Source organism: Pithys albifrons, chromosome 16, assembly GCF_047495875.1.
Source record: "Pithys albifrons albifrons isolate INPA30051 chromosome 16, PitAlb_v1, whole genome shotgun sequence".
Classification (NCBI taxonomy): domain Eukaryota; kingdom Metazoa; phylum Chordata; class Aves; order Passeriformes; family Thamnophilidae; genus Pithys; species Pithys albifrons.
Window position 1 is genome coordinate 5,626,461 of NC_092473.1, and position 19,122 is coordinate 5,645,582.

The 19,122-nt window shown below is 44.8% G+C and overlaps 1 protein-coding gene across 1 annotated transcript in view; it reads right to left on the reverse strand.

The window, feature by feature from the left end:
• Positions 1-19,122, reverse strand: part of CARHSP1 (calcium regulated heat stable protein 1) — a 34,725-nt gene that overhangs the window by 6,120 nt on the left and 9,483 nt on the right. Inside the window, exons 2-3 of the mRNA XM_071570689.1 lie at positions 11,253-11,442; positions 8,217-8,339 (exon numbers count right to left, since the gene is read on the reverse strand). Of these exons, the coding sequence (XP_071426790.1) occupies positions 8,217-8,339; positions 11,253-11,442 (313 nt within the window). The remainder of the gene's footprint in view (positions 1-8,216; positions 8,340-11,252; positions 11,443-19,122) is intronic.

The following is a 19,122-nucleotide window of genomic DNA, read 5'->3' on the forward strand; positions in this document are numbered from 1 at the left end:
TGATGAGATGGTGGCACTGGAGGCCCTGCTCAAAGGTAAGGGAAGATCCTCCACCAGGAAACAATTACCTCAGAACAGGGCAGGAATCTAACAGGAAAAGATCAGAGAAAGTAAATAGAGTTCTTGGAACAGATTCAGCCTACAACAGACACTCTATAAACAATGTAAGTTACCTGGATAATTCGGTAAAGGAAGTTAAACATAGACTTTGTTGATGTTATATGTTGATTAAATATTTTTAGAACTGTATTTTTTACTTTTATCCTATGTTAAATATATATTAAATGTTGATCTAGAGGAGGGTGGAGATTTTCACAGCTATTCAAGATATCAGTGTACCTATGTATCCAGAAATTTTAAAACACTGGAACTACTTCAAGCTAAAAATAGGAAGTGCCTTCCTGATGTTACTGTCAGAGTGAGACACAATAGAGTGAGTTTTGGATTATCCAGCAACTCCCATTTCCCAGCTCAGCGCCAGTCTGGTATGGTGGAGCATTTTATCCTGCACTATTTTTAGGAAACTGGGAGGTTATTAGGAAATTACCTAAATATGGAATGTTCTAGTTCTTCCTTCTCACAGCTGCTATTCATATTCCAGGGCTCTAGCTAAACCTCTTGGGACAAAGACTAAGTCACATGGAAACATTTCTGAACAAGAGTTTTCAGTGAATTCTGAGCCTTGCTGATCACCAAGCCTGCCACGGATCACACTGTAGCACTTCCCGTGGATCAATTATCTTGTGGGCTTCTTGAAGTTCACTTAACACCTCAACACACCTCACAGGAATACCGTATTTTTCTTTAAGAGCAGGACATGAGAGAGTAATGAACTACTATGAGTTACTATCCCCAAATGCCCTCCCATGCAGTCCCAGAGCAAGCCGACAGCTCCAGCATCCGTCAGCAGAGTCAGGGATGACCTTATCGAGCTGTATGACAGGCAAAGCAGAAGCAGGACTGCATCTCCCCACCAGTCACACCTGTAATTGGGACAGACAAGTGCAAAGAGGTTCAACCACTGAAGAATCCCAGCTGTTAATGTCCAAGGTCTCTTCTAATGGATTTCCCTGTTCTCTGTGCCATTGCAGAGAGGACTTCCCAGGAGATGCCTTGTCTGGTCCAGAAGCTGCACTTCCCTCCCGGTACAGTGGATGCATCATCCTCTTGCCCAGTTTTCTACTGAGATCAGTAGTCATGGTGTTTGAATCCATGCTCAGGGATAGTTATGGCTCTGTATCTACTTTCAGCAGCTGATTCAACACCAAGCAGCACAGCACACTCCATGAGGAAGAAACTGGTGATCACAACAGGCAGAGCTTTCCAAGGTTGTCTGTGTGGGCTCAGTCAGAGCTACAGAAGATGCCTGTTCCAACAAGAATGCAGCTTGGATCCTGTCACAATCACACCTACTGTTTGCATCAGGAAACCAAAGCCCAGGGCATTTATATTCCACGCTCACTAACCACAAACCACCTCCATCCTCGGGTGGCCACAGCCTGCAGGACCCATCGCCTGGCAGGTGGAGTCCAAGTCTTGGCTTTGACCTATGAGACTTTGTATCACGTAGCTCAAGATTCTCAGAAGCTTTAGCTACAATAACAACTATAGAAAGCTGGCTCTCTGCATGCACCACTGCAAGGTGAGTTTCCCCAGCCAACTGGGGGGATGGGGAAACCTTAAGAAAAATATTACCATGTTTTATTAATTTCCAAACCACTTTCAAGAAAGATCTGGAATTCTGTTGCCTCTCCTTCTCACCCCAGATAATCTACTTATTTCAGACACTTCAGTAGATGCACCAAGGCACCAGAAAGGGAGCACGTCAGGAAGGAAGTGTGCAGTCCAAAGCAGGGAAGTCATCAAGTGCTTTCAGTATTTGGAGGAAATCAGAAAGCTCAGATTAGGCTTCCCAGCAGCCCCAGTCAGTTCCAGTCAGTAGAAACTGTTTTGTTGCCAGTTCACAGAAAAGGCAGAGAGGCCAGTAAAGTTTGTTCTCTCAGCTCAGAATCAGCTCACAGATCCTTTAAAGTTACCAGTTAATTTCCAACACATACTGCTACAGTCCACCAGAAGAGCAGCTCCACAGAGATGAGATGCAGCATTAATGCTTTATATTAAACATAGTGATCTGGCAGAAAATCAGAAGAAACAAAGAAGCATGAAAAAGATGGTCTCTCCACAGACACAAAGGGCTCAAAGCCAGCTCCTGGGTCCAGCAGGGCAGCAGCAGGGACAAAGCTGGGTCCTCCCTGCAGGAAGATGTAGCTGATAGCACAGCTGACAGTACAGCTCCAGCAGAGCCAGGAACTGAGAGGCAACAGCAAAATGGGACTGTATCCCCACCTGGGAGCCCATGCCTGTTCAGCACTCCTGAGGTACAGGCACTGCAGGCACAATAATCTCCCACAGTGCACAAGCAAAGACTCAAGATCTCTCCAGGGACCCAGGGGTGCTGTGTGTCAGCATCCTGGGGGAAGTAGAGCATCAGTTCTCCAAAGCCATCATTACACATGGGGTCAGGAATCCAGCCTGAAGGGCAGCCTGGAGGCCTCTCTGCAATGCAGCATTTTCCCATTCAGAGCCAAGTGCTGGCAAACTGCAGAAAACCCACAAACACTGCACGGTTTCTCTGTTTAATTACATCTGCTGTTTTTGCAAAATAAAATCTTTTAAAAAAAGCAAGAGTGTGGTCACTCATCCCTCACTGCTCTTTGGCGAACCACCTCCTTGCCTTGTCCTTGCACACACACAGGCTTCAGGCCAAATCCAAGCCAAATGCAAAAGCCTGGAGAGAAAATAAGTATCCATCATGTGCCTGCTCCCAAATAGACTGGAGAAGCAGAAGGCTGGGAGTGCTCTGTGCAGTGCTGTAATGCACAGTGTTTGATCTGCTGCCACAGGTACCCCCACCCCACTTGCCCCATCCCCTCACTCCATGCCCTCAGGACCCCTGTTTGGAAGGAAAGCTGATGTGAACTCCCAGCATAAGGCAGGGGAGCTCAACAGCCAGCACTGCAAGGATTCCCTGTCTGCTCTCTGGAAACATCTCGCACCTACAGGTAGAACGGCAAGAGTCAGACTGGGTCCTCCAGAGCTGTTACATGTCAGTGTGTATCTGTGAGAGCTGACTTACTCCTGCTGTGGAACATGAGCCAAGGAGGTGAGATACAGCAGAATACAGTTCTCAGCATTGATGCTGTACCACCATCACTTTGGTGAGAGTGGATCACCTTACAGGCTATTGGAAATGAAAGTATTAACTGCATGTGTCACTATTAAAAATGTAATTGAAGGCTTTTAAAAAACTTCACTCCAGGCTAATGAATTTGCCTTGCTTTCTGCTTTCCAATACCTGGAATATGTATCTGGAAATACTATCTCAGCACCTCCTTCATCTCCACACTTGCCAGCTAGGGTTTTACATTCACTACAGCAAGCACATTTTGTATTTGTTCTGGAGAAGAGTGAAGTATGAATCTGAGAAAAGCAAAATCTCATCTCAGAGCACCATGATATTTTCCTGCTAGAGCTGTTTGTACCAGCTTAAGGACTGTCCTCAGTGAGCACAAGGAAGCAGGACTCTGTGCATGTGATGCAGAAGGTGGCAGTGAGCCTGTGGCTGGCACCTCTGGCTGGGTGGCAGGGGTGTGACAGCCTCCTCAGTGCCAGGCAGGAACGGCCGCTCAGGTGCGTGTGTGTGCTGGATCTCCTCTGTCCATCTCAAGTGCCAGGGGGGTTGCAGTTGGGGAACTGCAGGTGCTTTACCCACAGATCAACCAAAGAAGATGCCACAAACACTGCCAGGAAGGTGTGATGACTGTCACCAGAGCTGCCACCATGCCTCTACCAGCTGCATAAGGATGGCTTGGAAGGAAATGCCTCCACCTACCCATGTTGGCATTTCCAGAGAATTCCAGGCTGCTCTGGCAATGGCCATAAACTAAAACACAAGAAGCTGCACCACAACATAAGGAAGAATTCCTTTATGCTGCCCAGGAAGGTTGTGGAGTCTTCCCTCTCTGGAGACATTCCAAACACCCCTGGATGTGCTCCTCTATCATCTGCTCCAGGTGACCCTGCCTTGGCAGAGGAGTTGGACTGGATGATCTCCAGAGGTCCCTTCCCACCCTAACAATTCTGTGATTCTGTATTCCTACCCACACCTCAAGTCCAATACAGTAGAGCAGCTTTGCTGCAAGTTCCACTCATAAAGCATGTCCACATTCACCTTAAACTCTGCAAAATTTCTAGTTTCAGCATCTGTGCAAGACACCAAGTTAAGCTTTTGAAATTCACATATATTTGACCTTCTTTTTGGGCTAATGCTTACTTATAGAAATGGAAATGCCATTCTAAGTGTTATTATCTATAAAAATAAATACAAACTTACAGGAAACAGACATCCTATCTTATGGAAGACATTTTCACCGAAGTATAACCTGACAGCTCCCCAGAGCTTAGGAAAGAAAATAATTCCTCAATGTGTTTATGTTTACAATCATATTAATCTGCAAGATAGGCAGCTGTGCCCAGTGCTCAAAACCTTCACTAATCATCACAGCTTGGTGATGAACACAGAGGAACAGCCTGTCTTGCTGAATCCAAACTGGCATAACTGTTTTATCCATGTTCCCGAAATCCTGGCTTTCAGGAAGAACTGATTCAGGTGAAATGAAAGTGGATTCTTTCTCAAGTAGATGCCTATACTACACTGAGACAGTGAACAGACTGACATCCCTCACATTCACGTTAAACTGAGTACAATATGTAGAAAATAATCAGTTTATTAATATAAGGAGGATCTCAAAACACTACACAGAGTCCTTGGAGTCCCCTGAGCCACAGTGCTGGTTGCAGAATCTGCTGCAAAAAGCAATTCCCATTAATAAAGAGCAATCTTTCTTATTCACTGTGAAATAAACTGAAATGAAAGGCATCACTAATTTGTCCTTCCAGTGCTGCCTTGCATCAGAATTAAGACAGTGATACCATCACCCTCCAGCACTAAAAGCTGTTTCTAACAACTCAGATATACTCAGAGTAATTAAAGAACACAATGTGCTGAAACCTTCAGTATTTCAATGATAGCACTTTTCACTAACAGGTTGAGGGAGAAGCATCACCTATTTTTGGAACTGAAGCTTTGAAATGGTACCTACATATGAAACATTTAAAACAGTGGCCCAGTGCTGGTTCAATAGAAAAAATCTTGACTTCAAAGAGCAGAACTGACCTAGAGAAGTTACAAAAACCACAAAACACTTTAGTCCTACCAAATCCATATGAACTAATCTTGCTAAAATGTTTCTGAAAGGGCATGAAAACAGTCTCTGAACACATAAATAGGCTTGAAGAAGAAAGGCATCATTTACTTGCTGTGGAGAAGGAAGGAGAAGTGAAGGGCCATATTGAAAACCAGGATGTCAGTTAAACATCAGAAACCACTAAGAGCCAGGTCTGTTAATGACAGGAGGAGATTGCCAGGGGAGGCAGTGGATCTCCAGCCCTCGAATTGTGTGCTGGGTAAAGCACCTGGCCAGAAAGGTACAGGTGCCTTCCAGCAGTGGACAAGGTAAAGGAGGTACCCTCCAACCTTCTCATCTACAGTAAACTTAAAGACAGCTCTTGCACTGCAGAAAGACTACAGCAGATGTAGCACAGCACAGGGAGACTGTTCCTCACCCATATGAGCATTGGATTGGCGTGAACACAACTGAAAATGAAGAGAGGCAGCCTGGTTTGGTGGGGAGGGCATGGGGATGCCAAAGCTCAGGCTGAAGGCTGTACCTGAGGGGCCAGAGCCCACCACCCTGTCCACATAGCAGCTCTCCCCCTCTCAGCCTCTATCTGCTCCAGCTTTCCCGCACAGGCTTGGTCTGAGGGCACGATGGGGTGAGGCTACAGCAAGCACAGAACCTCTCTGCGTCAGCAAAACAAACACGCTGAAAATACATCAAGAAGTGTGGTTGCCCATAAACTTTTACAACCTTGGTGACTTGTTCAATAGTGCTTTAGGACAGATGGAGTGGGTGGAAGAAAGGGGAGGGTGCACACCACAGTCAGGGCACAGTTACTCAAATATAGCTTATTGATGGCTCACAGTCAAAGCATTTTGAGAGCATATGGGATCAATACGCCAACCAGCACAGCCCACGAGAAGGGACTCCTGTGAGAGGGGGCCCTCTTGCACAGATCACCAAAAATCACAGCAGACTAAATTATTTTCATAATGTCAGCATAGGAGACATATGGGAGTCTTAATCAGTCAAACAGAAAAGCTGTAAGTGGAGTTTCTAAGAATTAAAGCTGAGTGGAAGGGGATTGAGGGTAGGAACACTTAGTGTACCCAAAATCAAATTCTGCATTTGGGCCTGGAGAGAAAAATATAATGGGCCATAAGATGGAAACTGGGGAACACCTGAAAGATCAGTTCACATTTTGTATAGACAAACAAAAAGCTATCTCCAGAGTTTTATAAAGGTTAATTTCATATAACTGAAGAAAATTTGACCAAACTAATTGGAAGAGAAAATGCACAGAGAAAAAAAAAACAACCTAGGACTGAAAATAGACAGTTCTTTAAAAGGAATTCATTAGAAGGTTGAAAATCCATGTTTCTGTAAGAGAGCTGTATTAACTAAACCCTGCTGATCAGTAACTGTATAGGTCAGACTAGACATTCACAGTTAAATTTTTTAATTGTGACATAGGAAATGCTATTTTTAAGTCATTCAGGAAATGAGGAGAAATCGTGCATTTGCATTAGACAACAGAAAAAGAAGGTATTAAATGACATTTCCTTGGGCTGAACACATAAGTCAGACCACTCAGCCCATTTGCACCCACGAACCCTAGAGAGCTTTGGCTCCCTCATCGTGCAATATTGTTTCAGAAACCTGGAGGAAGGCCAGTGTGCTCCTCCAAAGACGTGTGCTGCACACACAAGCAGGAAAGACAGCTGGGCCAAAGTAAGTTTGGCAAGACTTTTGTTGACTTATCACCAGATAACCACTCTGAACAACAAATAAGGATTATACAGCTTCAGTACTGTCAACAATAGGCAGAATAAAACTGGTGAGAGATCTAACAATGTTATTGGAGAACAAACATCAAGTAATCTTAATACATGCCCTCAGAGGCCAGATTCAGCCCTAACACTGGTCAACATCTCAATCTAGAAACAAATACAAAAGTTGCCCACTGAACCTTGCAGATGAGCCCAGCAATAAATGACAAGGACAGTCAGGGAGCATGCCCTGGATCCCTGTGCAGGCAGGGCCTGTCCCAGTGGGATGTGCTGCACTGCAGCCAAACCCAAAGTCCTACATCCAGGAACCAGGAATGTAAACACTGCTGTCAGGGTTGCACCAGGCTGTATCTGAGGCTGCACCAAACTTTGACACTGCAGAGGATGATGAGGTCAGAGCAGGTAAGCAACTCTGCAAAGACTAGGGATAAGAGGGCTAATGCGATTATGGGATATACAAGAAGAGAAACAGAGCAGGACCCTGGAGGAGATTGTACCTTCCATATACTGAAAATATGTGTACAGTGTACAGTCTCAAAATCATACTTAAATTCTACAGCATACTTAGAAAAGAGACTAAAAAAGTCTGATTTAGAATGGAGAAAATTCTCAGTGAGGGCCTTCCAAAACTTTATCTGTGTAGTTTATCAAAAGGTGAATTCAGAGGTGATGGTTCTCTGTGTTCAAGGCAAAAAAGCAGAAATATTAATAAACCCTTCAACAGAGTAAGCTTTATCTATAAATTGCTCACAGCCAAAGCTAGATAAATTCAAGGAAGTAATACAGTGTGACTGTTCTCAACAGTAAAAGCAATTAACCTTTAGTTTAATAATGGTACAAGGACTGACTGCAAAGTAAAAGTATTGAATTTCCAGTGTCTTTACATTAAAACTAGGTACTGCATAAATTATTTACTTCAGGTAAAATGGAAGTTTCTGGGTCTGGGTGAAACTGCACAGCTTACTGTAAGAGATTTGGCAGGATCATTTTCTAGTTTTTAACTCAATTGATTTATACAGGAAAAGAACAGCATAATCTATTGCTGCCAGTGACATCTGCATAACCCTTCTTTGCTGGGGTAAGGGTGTCAAATTATAAACCAATCTTGTATCTGAAGCGTCAAAAGCATTCAGTAACTCTGGCAAACCAAAGCTGCAGCTTCCCCTTGGCCACCCAGACAACTTACTCGGAGATGTGCACGAAGATGTCAGGTCCCCCATCCGCAGGGGTGATGAAGCCGTGGCCTTTGGAGCGACAGAAGCACTTACAGACACCTTTGTAGATGGGACCCTCTGATGCCCTCACGGTTCTGCAGGAGAAAGCACGGGAAGAGCAGGTTACTGCTGAGCACAGAGACTGAGCACTCTGCCAGGTACAAACAGGCAAAAGGGCACAACAGACCAAATGCTCCCAGTGAGCAAACTCCTCTGCAGCAACTGCTTAATACTCATTTTCATACACTGCATGTGTTCTGCTTGTGGTCTTTCTAAGGGACATAAAGATGATGATGCTGTTTGCTTGCACTGTAATCCATCAGTTGCCATCTTGAACTCATCTGCTCTATCACTGTGCCAAATTTGCTTTCAAACACCACACTAAATGTATACATACCTCTCTTACCTTTCATGAGTTTGGGAGTGCCAGTGTGCCCCAGAGTGCTGTGCCCTCACAAGTTTCAGTGAGTGTGTGTATGTAGTATCAAGAGTGCAGTGCATAAGAACATGTATAAAAGTGCACACACACCCCTTCTGCATGCATGGCCATTGTTATCCCGCCAGACTAGGATCCAAAGGAGACAATATTTCACCTCCAAAGGACTCCCAGCTGGCTGTGAAGCCTAACTGGTGTGTGTAACACCAAGACTCCAGACTGAACTCCTCTTCCACTGTCACAGGACCTGTATTTTAAATTGAGACAGATTTGCAGATGAAGTTTTAGGATGACTCATTGCCAGCAAGAAAAGTAACTTGCATGAAGAAAGACCTACCCTGAAAATTGTGTGATTAAATCCTTTTCCCCATCACATACACCAAGTGGAACCTCCAGGGATCCAAACTTAAACACTTCCATTAATGAAGACAACTGTTTTACATGTCCTATGGAGTTTACACTGAGGAGTCACTAGATCAGGACCTTCCCATGCCATGAGTATCCAGTAGGTTGCTTCCACATTAGAGGACCATTTTGGTACAATTTTTCAAACTCAGTAAGTGACTGTGTTGCCATTTGGTTACAAGCATCATGGCAACGTCAACATCACTTTCCCAAATGTTTAAATTTTCCTGAATTTTGAATATTTTATTTTGAATATTTTTCACAAAATGGTAAGCTCCGTTTCTTCAGTCAAACTAACACTGAAAAAAATATAGTTAAAAGTGCTAAAGAGAGAAATCTCCATTAAATCATTTCATTTCCAGCTCTATAAAGCTGTTGAAGCACCTGACCTCACAAATGCTTGTTCACAGAAAAGCACTCACTGTCCTAAACAAGCCATTAAAGTTCAATTGCATCTTTCAAGGAGATAAAGCACTGTGAGGGAGGAGGCCCCACACTTCCAGTGAACCAAAATTAAATAATCCCACTGAATAATAAGTTCCTGTCTGTCACATTCATCTTTTCTATACAACCGTGGGGCCAGAGCTCACCTAAAGCTTCCCTTGTTTAAAGAGGACAAAAAAAAATTCAGAGCGATTTTGATTTTTAGAGCAAACAAATACAGCAAGATTCCTACATTAATTAATGCTTAGAGAACTGTGGAAGCTAAATAAGAAATTCTTTTATTTTATAAGAACCAGACTAGGATTAACAGCTGAGAAGACTTACAAAGAGTTCATTATTAACACAGCACTGAGGCAAACTAGCTTGGACTTGCTTTTCAAGGGCAACCCCAATTATTAAGTCAATTATGTTCCTTTCGGCAATCTACTTCCATTAGAAAATTTAGAGCATTTGAAGGCTTTTGGAACTGACCATATATAAACTTTTCTTCTGCTGCTACTGTTCCTTTTTGCCTCATTTTGAATGCAGAAGTAATAATATGAAACGCCACTTAGATTATTACTTAGATCCACGTGGATAACTCTGGAAGAAAACACTGCAAAAGAAAAAAGGGAAAAGCAGTCCAGCCAGATAAAGAAGCACAAAACAGGCTGACTGCAGGGCTGAGGTCTTGCTGCACTGTCAGACCTCCCTTACACAGAAATAACTGCAAGACTGGCTGAAGTGCAGTGATTGGCCACAGCTTCACAGAATACCCTCAGACCCCCATTCAAAGGCTCTGAGGTTAACAAAGAAGTTCACATTGCCTTGTGCAGGTCAGCCCCTCAGTGGGAGGCCCATCACAGGCACTGGGAATTCTTTGCAATGTCCAGACCTCGCAACACCATCCTCTGCTGCTGTCCTGTGGAGGAGTCCCCTTCAGACAGGACTTCCAGGAGCCTGCACAGCACCACAGGGCCACAGGAAAGCTCAGGGGAAGCCAGCTCTGCTGGAGGATCACCACCTCAAAGAAGTACAAAAAGCAACAAACCTCATCTCATTTTATGGGAAACCTCATTAAAGAGGCCCTTAGAGACAGAGATGAGAGTTCATACCTTGAAAACCAGCATGTTCCTTCACAGGTCTATTTGAACAATCTTAGGATGGATATGTGAAAGCTGGATAGGAAAAGGAAACAAGGAAGGACTTTTCCCTGAAAAGTAATGGAGCATCCCTAAAATGCAGCCTGGATGATGACAGCATAGGTGTCAGAAATAAGACAACCAAAACTTCCAGTGATGTCTGGTCCGTTGCTTCAGGGGCAGTGAGAAGAGAGGTTCGGACAAAAGAAGGGCTGAATTTAATGAAGAAACACCAACAGGAAAAGGTCCTAAGAGCCACAACCCAACGTCTGAAGTGAAGAAAAGGATCAGAAAAAAACTCTGTTTTGAAAAACCTCAGTGTAGTTTCTCTTCCATGGAAGATTCTGGTGTCTTAGAGAGTGCAAGAGACTTTGAACATCTGTTACCAAAACAGAGCATTGAAAAACTACAGGAGATTTGGACTAAAAGTCTAGTTGCATCTGAATTTATTGGAGAAGGGATAACAGTAACACACCAAAGCATCTTCCAGATATAAACAACCCTGATCCCTTCAACTCCCTTCACCTCTGCCGGGGCTGATTGCTCTGCCTGAGGGCAATCGTTTGGCTGTGTCTGCGAAAGGCAGATTTCCCAGTACTCACGCAGAAAACGTCCTGGTCCGTCGGGTGGGCAGCGGGCTGGGGATGAGGTACCGCATGGGCGACGGGGAGCGGTCCCTCACCCTGCGGCTCTCGGGCAGGTGGAGAGACCCGGGCGAGGGTGGAGAGGCAGGGGACTGCTGCGAGGCTGAGGAAGTCGGCTCAGAAGACATTCCTGATGCCTGGGAAAAGCCTGGAGAGAGGAACAGATCTAACTTAGCCCAAAATGGGAATTGTCATAAAAGTCACAAATTCTTCAGATGATGATTTGGTAAGAATGACTCACTTCCTGCAGACGTACACACACACACAGTTGCACCGAAAGTTCCTGCTCTGATACAGTGAGTTCATATTTTTTAAAGTTTATTTATTTTTAAATGTCACAGCTTTTGTAAGCTGTACTATGAAGCTTCACTGGAAACAGACTACTCCACAACAAACACTTCCTCACTCCTGCCTCACCCACAGGCAGTGGCTCCTGAGGCAGAGCTCAGCCCCAGCACTAGGCATTGATGTGCCCCATGCAGCTCCCAGGTGGGTGAGGTTTGACCACTGACAGTGCAGAGGGGCCTCCTGCATCTGCACACAACCACACCTTACAAGGAAGAATCACTTGAAGAGGAAACACTGAGACAAAGCTGCACTGCTGGAGGTTGGTTTCCTGGTGCAGTCACCTATTAGCACAGCTCTGCCAGCTCATAACACCTTCAGCTTGACGGCAAGAAGAGACTCATGTAAGTGCTCCTTAATTCAGTTCAGACTGAGTCAGACAGCTAATTCACTCTGCCAAGGACAGGAATGCAGACAAAGCTGGGAGGCCTGGCTGCCCATAAGGCATTGAACCCTCCCACCTGAAGCAATCCAGCAGAGCCAGCAATCCCCTTTGGTAGGTCTGAGTCTGCTAAAAATCTCCAGGAACTGGCAGGCCAGTAGTCCAATAGTCCACATCTGCAGTCAGACCCCCAGCAGTCTCAGGTTTGCTCTTATTCAGGTCCTACAGCAGAGAAGGGAGAAGATCCCCTTCTCAGCACACCAACAGGAAGACATGTCTCATCACACAGCAAGCAGAACCTACAGAATCCATGGAAAGAGAAAGAAAAGAAACAGCAGCACTTCTATGCAGACATAAGCATGACTTACAGGTGCAGCAGTGAAAAAAATAAGAGGCATCAATCAGCACTGCTCTATTATTACCATGCAAGTCCCCATCCACACTGGAAAGGGAATAAGATGTACAAAAATAACCAATAACCCACTACACTCTTACTTAAGAAGACTAAAAATATCTAGTTATCTGGATGAGTTAGCAAAAAAATGTGGCCATCTGGGTCAAGAAAATATCATGAAGGCAAGAAAAGCTGCTTTTAAGACCAATGGTTTAATTGAACTGAAATCTCTCACATCCATTATGCACCCTCTCCTTTTGACACCCACACTCCCCACCCCATGAATTATGGAGTGGATCCTTCACATGACATTTGAGAGTTGCAGCCTTCTTGTCAATGACAAATTCATATTATTTCTTCCTGAAACTGAAGACTAAAATTAAAAAGGCCTCTTAAGAATGAAGTCACCAGGGAACAAAGCCTTTTGTCTTTAATTACGCAGGGTGCTGAGAAGATAGAAAGTGGATAGTCATGTTCCCTCCTTTACAAGCTTGAGCTTTTCACACTGTTCTGAAGAGTGACAACTCAGCTGAGAACAAACCCCCAGCTTTATGGAAGTCATTTCAAATATGGATGGCATTTGTCACCCATGAGCTAATGTCCTGCCCAGTGTCACAGCACAGTGTTCAGCACAGACCAAGATGATAACACCAACAAGTTGGAATTTTCCAAACTTCCTCCAAAGAGGCCTCCTCTGCTGGTTGGTACAGAGGAAGTCTCCTTGGCTTTCTAAAGGCCTCTCCTTTGGGTGCTTTGCTTTCAAGGAATGCATGTTTGACAAAGCAGGTCTATAGCCCTAACAAATCACAGAAAACTAAGAGCAAACAATTAAAACCTCATTCTGATAACTCAGCACACATAGTCTGGTCTCTGCATAAGTGAAAACACAGCTTTCAGAATCACACATTTTCTCTCCTCATCTAAATATAAACCATCTTGTCAGGTGACAAAATGCAGAGTATTCACTCATCCACTGCAATACAGCCACAAGGTATTGCCAGTCCCCTTCCTCAAACAAAGGTAGAGGGCAGCAGAATTTTCCCTCCTTTTTTTAAAACACAGATGAATCACAAAAATATTTACAAATAAAGAAGGCTAAATGGAGTTAGAAGTGTGCTAACATATGTTATTGTTCCCATTTATATTATCTTGTGCCCTCTGCTCTGTAAACATAAAATAAAACAGTGATGTAGAACATTCAGTACCATTTCACTGTACAAATACCCTTTTTGTTCTCTGCCCACGGCCAAGGTAGATGAATAGCCTGGACTCTCATAATTTCTATTACACGAGCCCTAAACCATGATCAGAGCTGGGTGAGAGCTGACACAAATGCACACAGCTGGAGGCAGCCAGCAGCAGCCACGCTTGACTTCACAGCCGCCACAGCAAGCGAGGACAGCTCGGAGAGGAGGGGATGCAGAGCAGCAGCAATAGGAAGCCTGTGGCTCTCCTGCAGCTCAGCTAAGGTCTGTATTGGCACTGTGTTGTATCACTGCAGGGGTGAGGGCACTGACACATCCCTTTGCCTCTTGGGCTCCTCTGAAAATTGCAAAAATGAAACACAATGAACAGGATTGGAGACTGAATGGCCAAGTTTTATGGTGCATGTACAGCAGGATGTCAGCAGCTCCCAGCACTTCATTTGAACCTTGTCAAAGGCAAAGGTGGAGTTTGGTTATTTCAGTTTGTGCTGGTGTGGCCACTTCTTCATGTTGCTCATATGAGGAGTAACTCTTTACCCTTGGCAGTCCTTCCAAAGGAGCAGATGCTCTCCCCACTTGCAGGCGCAGCTGGAGGCACTCGCAGGCTGAGCAGTGTTGACATGGGAAGCCTACAGCAAACACTCACACCAAACCCAAACCCAGGCCCCAGCTCTCCCAGCCTTCCTCTTCATCAATGCTTTGCCTTCCAAATGCAATTACTGGCTGTCTGCAAGGATGCTTTCCAGATGCTATCCTGGGTTCTGAACTGACCCTGGGACTCAGACAGCTGCCTACCAGCATGAACCCCAGAGACCACTAAAGGTGCACCCTGCCCTGAGCTCCTTGGGGGCCTCCTACTGTGCCTGATGAAGGCAGCCAGTACTTCACAGCAGCAAACCAGAGACACAGAAAGCTGAGCAGCATGAGATTCCCACTACACTAAAGACGAGGGACAGTACAGGCAGTATCTCTCTTCTGCTTGAGCCAGCAAAACTTTTGCCTGGGGGTATTTACAGAATGAACGTACAATGACGTAAGGTGGTGATATTTTCAGGCTCTTTAGGAAACTCCAACCACTTGACACATTACCCTTCAACCTTCCTGTATTTCAACATGCATTATTTATCTTTTCCCAATATGATTTTTTTTGTTTGTTTAGGAATGCACTAAATTAAGATATGAATAAAATAAACCACAGAAGCATCATGAAAATAATAGACTCATTTAACACTTCAAAGCAAAAATATCTTTTTTTTACCACACTTTTTTCAGAATGATTGACCAATGTGTACTGAAAGAGACCCCAAATGTCATCTGTAACAAGTGACCTACAAAGCATCTGTAACAAGTCAACTACAAAGAGCACAATACATGCAGAAGGAATTTTTTAAGTTCTCCATGAAATGTAACAAAAACCCCTACTGCAGTTATTTGCTTGAGGGTATATCAGCGGCATCATAATTTCTCTATGTATGTATACAACCTATTTTTATTTAAGTCTACTCCATACCTCTAAAAATACCCTTAAAATAGCAGTTTGGGGGAAGTTATCCATTCTGACCAGCTCAACATTATCACAGAAATCCTGTCTCATTTTTAATTAATGTCACTTCCTGGAAAAAGAAGTCCAAATGGCTATGGCAGGGTGACAGACTCCATGAAATCTGTCTATCAACGATTTCCTTTTGACACAACAGACTGCTCCAGTGAGCAGGCACAGAGCTCATGCTGAAGGAAAACTGCTCTGAAGGCTTCAGTGTTCCAGCAAGGAGAAAATCTTCCTTCTGGCCTCCTTAGCCTGGAAACAACCCTGCCTGGAGAAGCTGCTTTCAGAAGGTACCACTATGGTCAATGAACAGGACAGCACTAATTACACTTGCCTGGAAAACGAGGTCTTTCCTCAAAGAGAGAGCAAGGTTCCAGTACCACAGGAGCAGCTGCCTTCAGATGGGTTTTGCTCCTAGTTAGGTCTTTCATTTTGACTTCTAAAAGGAATGTGGACATCTGAAATTTTGATTGTTTTCTGGGCTTTTTCTGGATTTAGAAACAATACCAGAAACTCTTTTTAAGTGACTCACTTTCAAATGTCCTGGTTTCCAAATTTGTTCCACTCAATTGCATTTCTTTCCTTCTCTAAGGAAGCCATGCAGATAAACTCCTCAGCTTCACCTGGTCTTCTGCTGACACCTCCAAATTTTTCTCAAGAGGAGAAAAAACATGGTCCCTTGCTCTCATCTATTGAGTATGAAGGCACTGGGACCCTCCACTCCCTGCATTATCTAGCCCTGTTCAAGGTGAGGAACTGTGGGCACTTGGCTCCCAAGGGTGTCCCAACACTACAGCACCTCCCTGGCACATCTCCAAGATACCCAAGCACCAAGCACATCACTGCTCCTACCTTCAGTTCCTTTCCAAAGCACTTTCTGGCCCTTGGACCCCAGTGCACACAGGATTCCAGCACTGCTGAGCATCCCAGCACTCCTCCTGCGTCACCGAGTTAAGCTCTTACAAAACACATAGTTACAAAACAGTGGGTTCCAAGAGCTTCCCTTTCCAGCTTAGTTTGCATGACTAACTTTCCACAATTAATACTGGTATTTCAATTAACGTTGAAACTCAGAGAGGTTGCAACATGCATATGACATGTCAACACGGAGGACTTGTGGTATAAACATTACGCTCTTGGAGGCTGCAGGGGAGTGCCCACATATTGGAGTGATTTGGAGGTTAATGGAGACCAGGACATTGCCCAACCATGTCCAGTAAAAGCCTAATTATAATGTAAGCAAAATACAACAAGGAAAATTCCTATTGCTTGTCAGTGTATCCAAATTACTTTGGATTAAAACAGGATGAGTTTACACAGCAGCAGCTATTTCCAAGCAGTCTCAGCAGTGAACACCTTGCACCCAAATGCTGTGGGTGCCCTTCTGGTACTCTAGTGAGCTGCATGCTGTGTTTGAAGGAAATGCTGCCCAAGCAGCACAAACCCGCCCTGCACTGTAAGGGGTGAGAGGGAAACTAAGTCATCAGCAGACTGTATAGTACATCGAAAAAATGAGGACTTCCTACAGTCCAGTATTTTCCACTGTTCATGCAAGAGGACAGGTACACTTACAGCAACAACAAAAGGTTCAGGTTATGGAACTATGTGGATACATTAGGTACCTGTCTCAACAGGTTTATAGTTATACTGAAGAATATATGGCAATACCCTGTGGCTTATTCTAGCAAACACAGGAATCAAGATCCCCTTTCACTGGAAATCCAGTATTTGCCATGATTGATGCATAAACTTATTGCTCCCAATTGCCCAGAATGAGCTAACCAGGGTCCTTCCCTTTTCAGGGAACACAGGAGTCTGTACTGGGCTGTAGTGTGTCAGCTGCCAGGGGACAGCACTCACTGGGGTTTGTCCAAAGGCAGAGGGTGCACAATCACATGAAAAGGACCATGTTTCATCCTACCTCTTGTAAAAAAGACTTCAGTGGGAGCAAAACATACCAGCACTCAGTGGTAAAGTAACTTCCTCGGGACAAGGCTGGGAATGGCACAAAGCTGTCCCAAGACCAGCACACCTCCCCTCACACTGTTTCACAGAGTCCAAGACTTCAGTCTGCTTACAAAATCTCACTTTTCCAACTCTTTTTTCTTTTTTTTCAAGGAACATTACAAGAGATAGAAAACTCTCCCCAGGTCATGGCAAGCCTGGGCAGGCAATGAGAGGTTCCAGACAAGCATCCTCCTCTGGAAGCTGTTCCCAGGAAAGGATGAAGACGATGGTGATAATTAGTGCATGATAATCAGGTGCAAGTGTTGCCCAGTGATTGAGTTCCTCTGCATATACAGTATTGGCTAATGCCATCAAGTATTCAAGTGCCTGTTATTGCTTTGGTTATCTCCAGCACAAACCAAGAAGCCTACAAGGAAGGGAGAGCAGGAAAAGTGAGATTCTCACAAGCACCCACCGTGGCCAAGCTATCCAGGCCACAAGAACAGCACAAGAAGGGCATAGAATCAGCAAGGAAAAGTGGTGTCACAGCAGGGGGAAAAGTCAGTGGGGGAAAAGTCTGCAGCACTGGGCAGAGTGGGCCCATGGCATCACCAAGGCTGAGGGCTAGAAGAGTCCAAGCTATGCTGTGCACCAGAGCTGCATCAGCCTGTTCTGGGCACCGAGCCCCACTCCTGGGGAGAAGCAGAGGCATCTCCAGCACCAGGACATGCTGTATAGTGGAGGTGCAACCTCTACTGAAATGTAAACTCATGGTGAGTCTACAGACTGTGTGCACAGCTTCATTTCCTTGTTCACACCAAACCACAGGATACACTGCGACCAAAGCAAGTTTGGGAGCCAGACCTGCACACCTGCCCCTGCCAGGGCAGGACACCACAGCCTCTCACCAGACAAACATGGTGGGACCAGGTGAGAGACCCATGGTGGCATGAGCTGTGACATCCCTCCATGTGCAGCTGAGAGCCCAGACCCGAGCCAGCCCATGGCACAGCTGCAGTCAGTGAGACAGCACCAGCCTGGGGGTGACACCCAGCATCTTGTCTTGCTTTCAGTCTGCCAATTGCTTTCTGTGTGAACTGTCAGCTTACAAACCGGGTTGTTTCTGTACCAGCGGTGGCACCGTGTCACAGCACTGCTCAGCTGCTTGCAAAGTCACTGCCAGCAACCCCTGCACTGCCAGAACCCAGAGCACAGGCACATGTGCCAAATCCCAAAGCCCTGCTCCAATCCAAGTGCCCCTTCCCTGGAACCAAGTACACAACACATCACCTCCAGTAGCAAGTGTTGGTTTCCCCGGATATGACAGTCTTCACATGTACCAGATGGGCTGGATTAAAGGGACAGGGAAGCATGAAGGGGCATCACAGAGGACTCTTGCAGTGAATTAGAGGAACATCAGGATAACTTTGCTCAGTCCAACAGTGCTAACCAGTTGGAGCTGCCTAGGTCAGAGTTAAGTACAAGGTGAATACACAGTGGTGCTTACCCTCAACATATTTCCAGCATCCTGGTTTAAAGAACTGACAACCTAAAAGTCACATAGTAGTATTTATTAACCGCCTATGAGTTTTTGCAGGATCTCCCTGAGCTCACATAATCTTTTAGCCCACTCAGTACCCTGTGACAAGGAGTTCCACAGTTTAACTGCCTATGAAAAACCCCCACTCCTTTTAGTGGGCAGCATGGAGTAGCTGTTTTTGCAAAAAAATTTATGAAAGGACAGTGAGAATCAAAACGCAAATCAGTAAAAGTATAACAAGTAAGGTAAGAAAAGGAAAGGGAAGGGCATAACAAGCAAAAGAAAAAGATGGGAAAAAACATTAGCTCAGAGGAGAACACAAGAAATGGTGCAGGCTTATTCATAAATCAAACCTTAAATTTTCTAATACAAGTAACATAAATGAAGTAGAGAGCAAGAGGAGTTACAAGTTGCCTCTGGTGTTCTTTCCTCCTCCCCTCTAAATTTCCAAGTACAAACAAAAAACCTC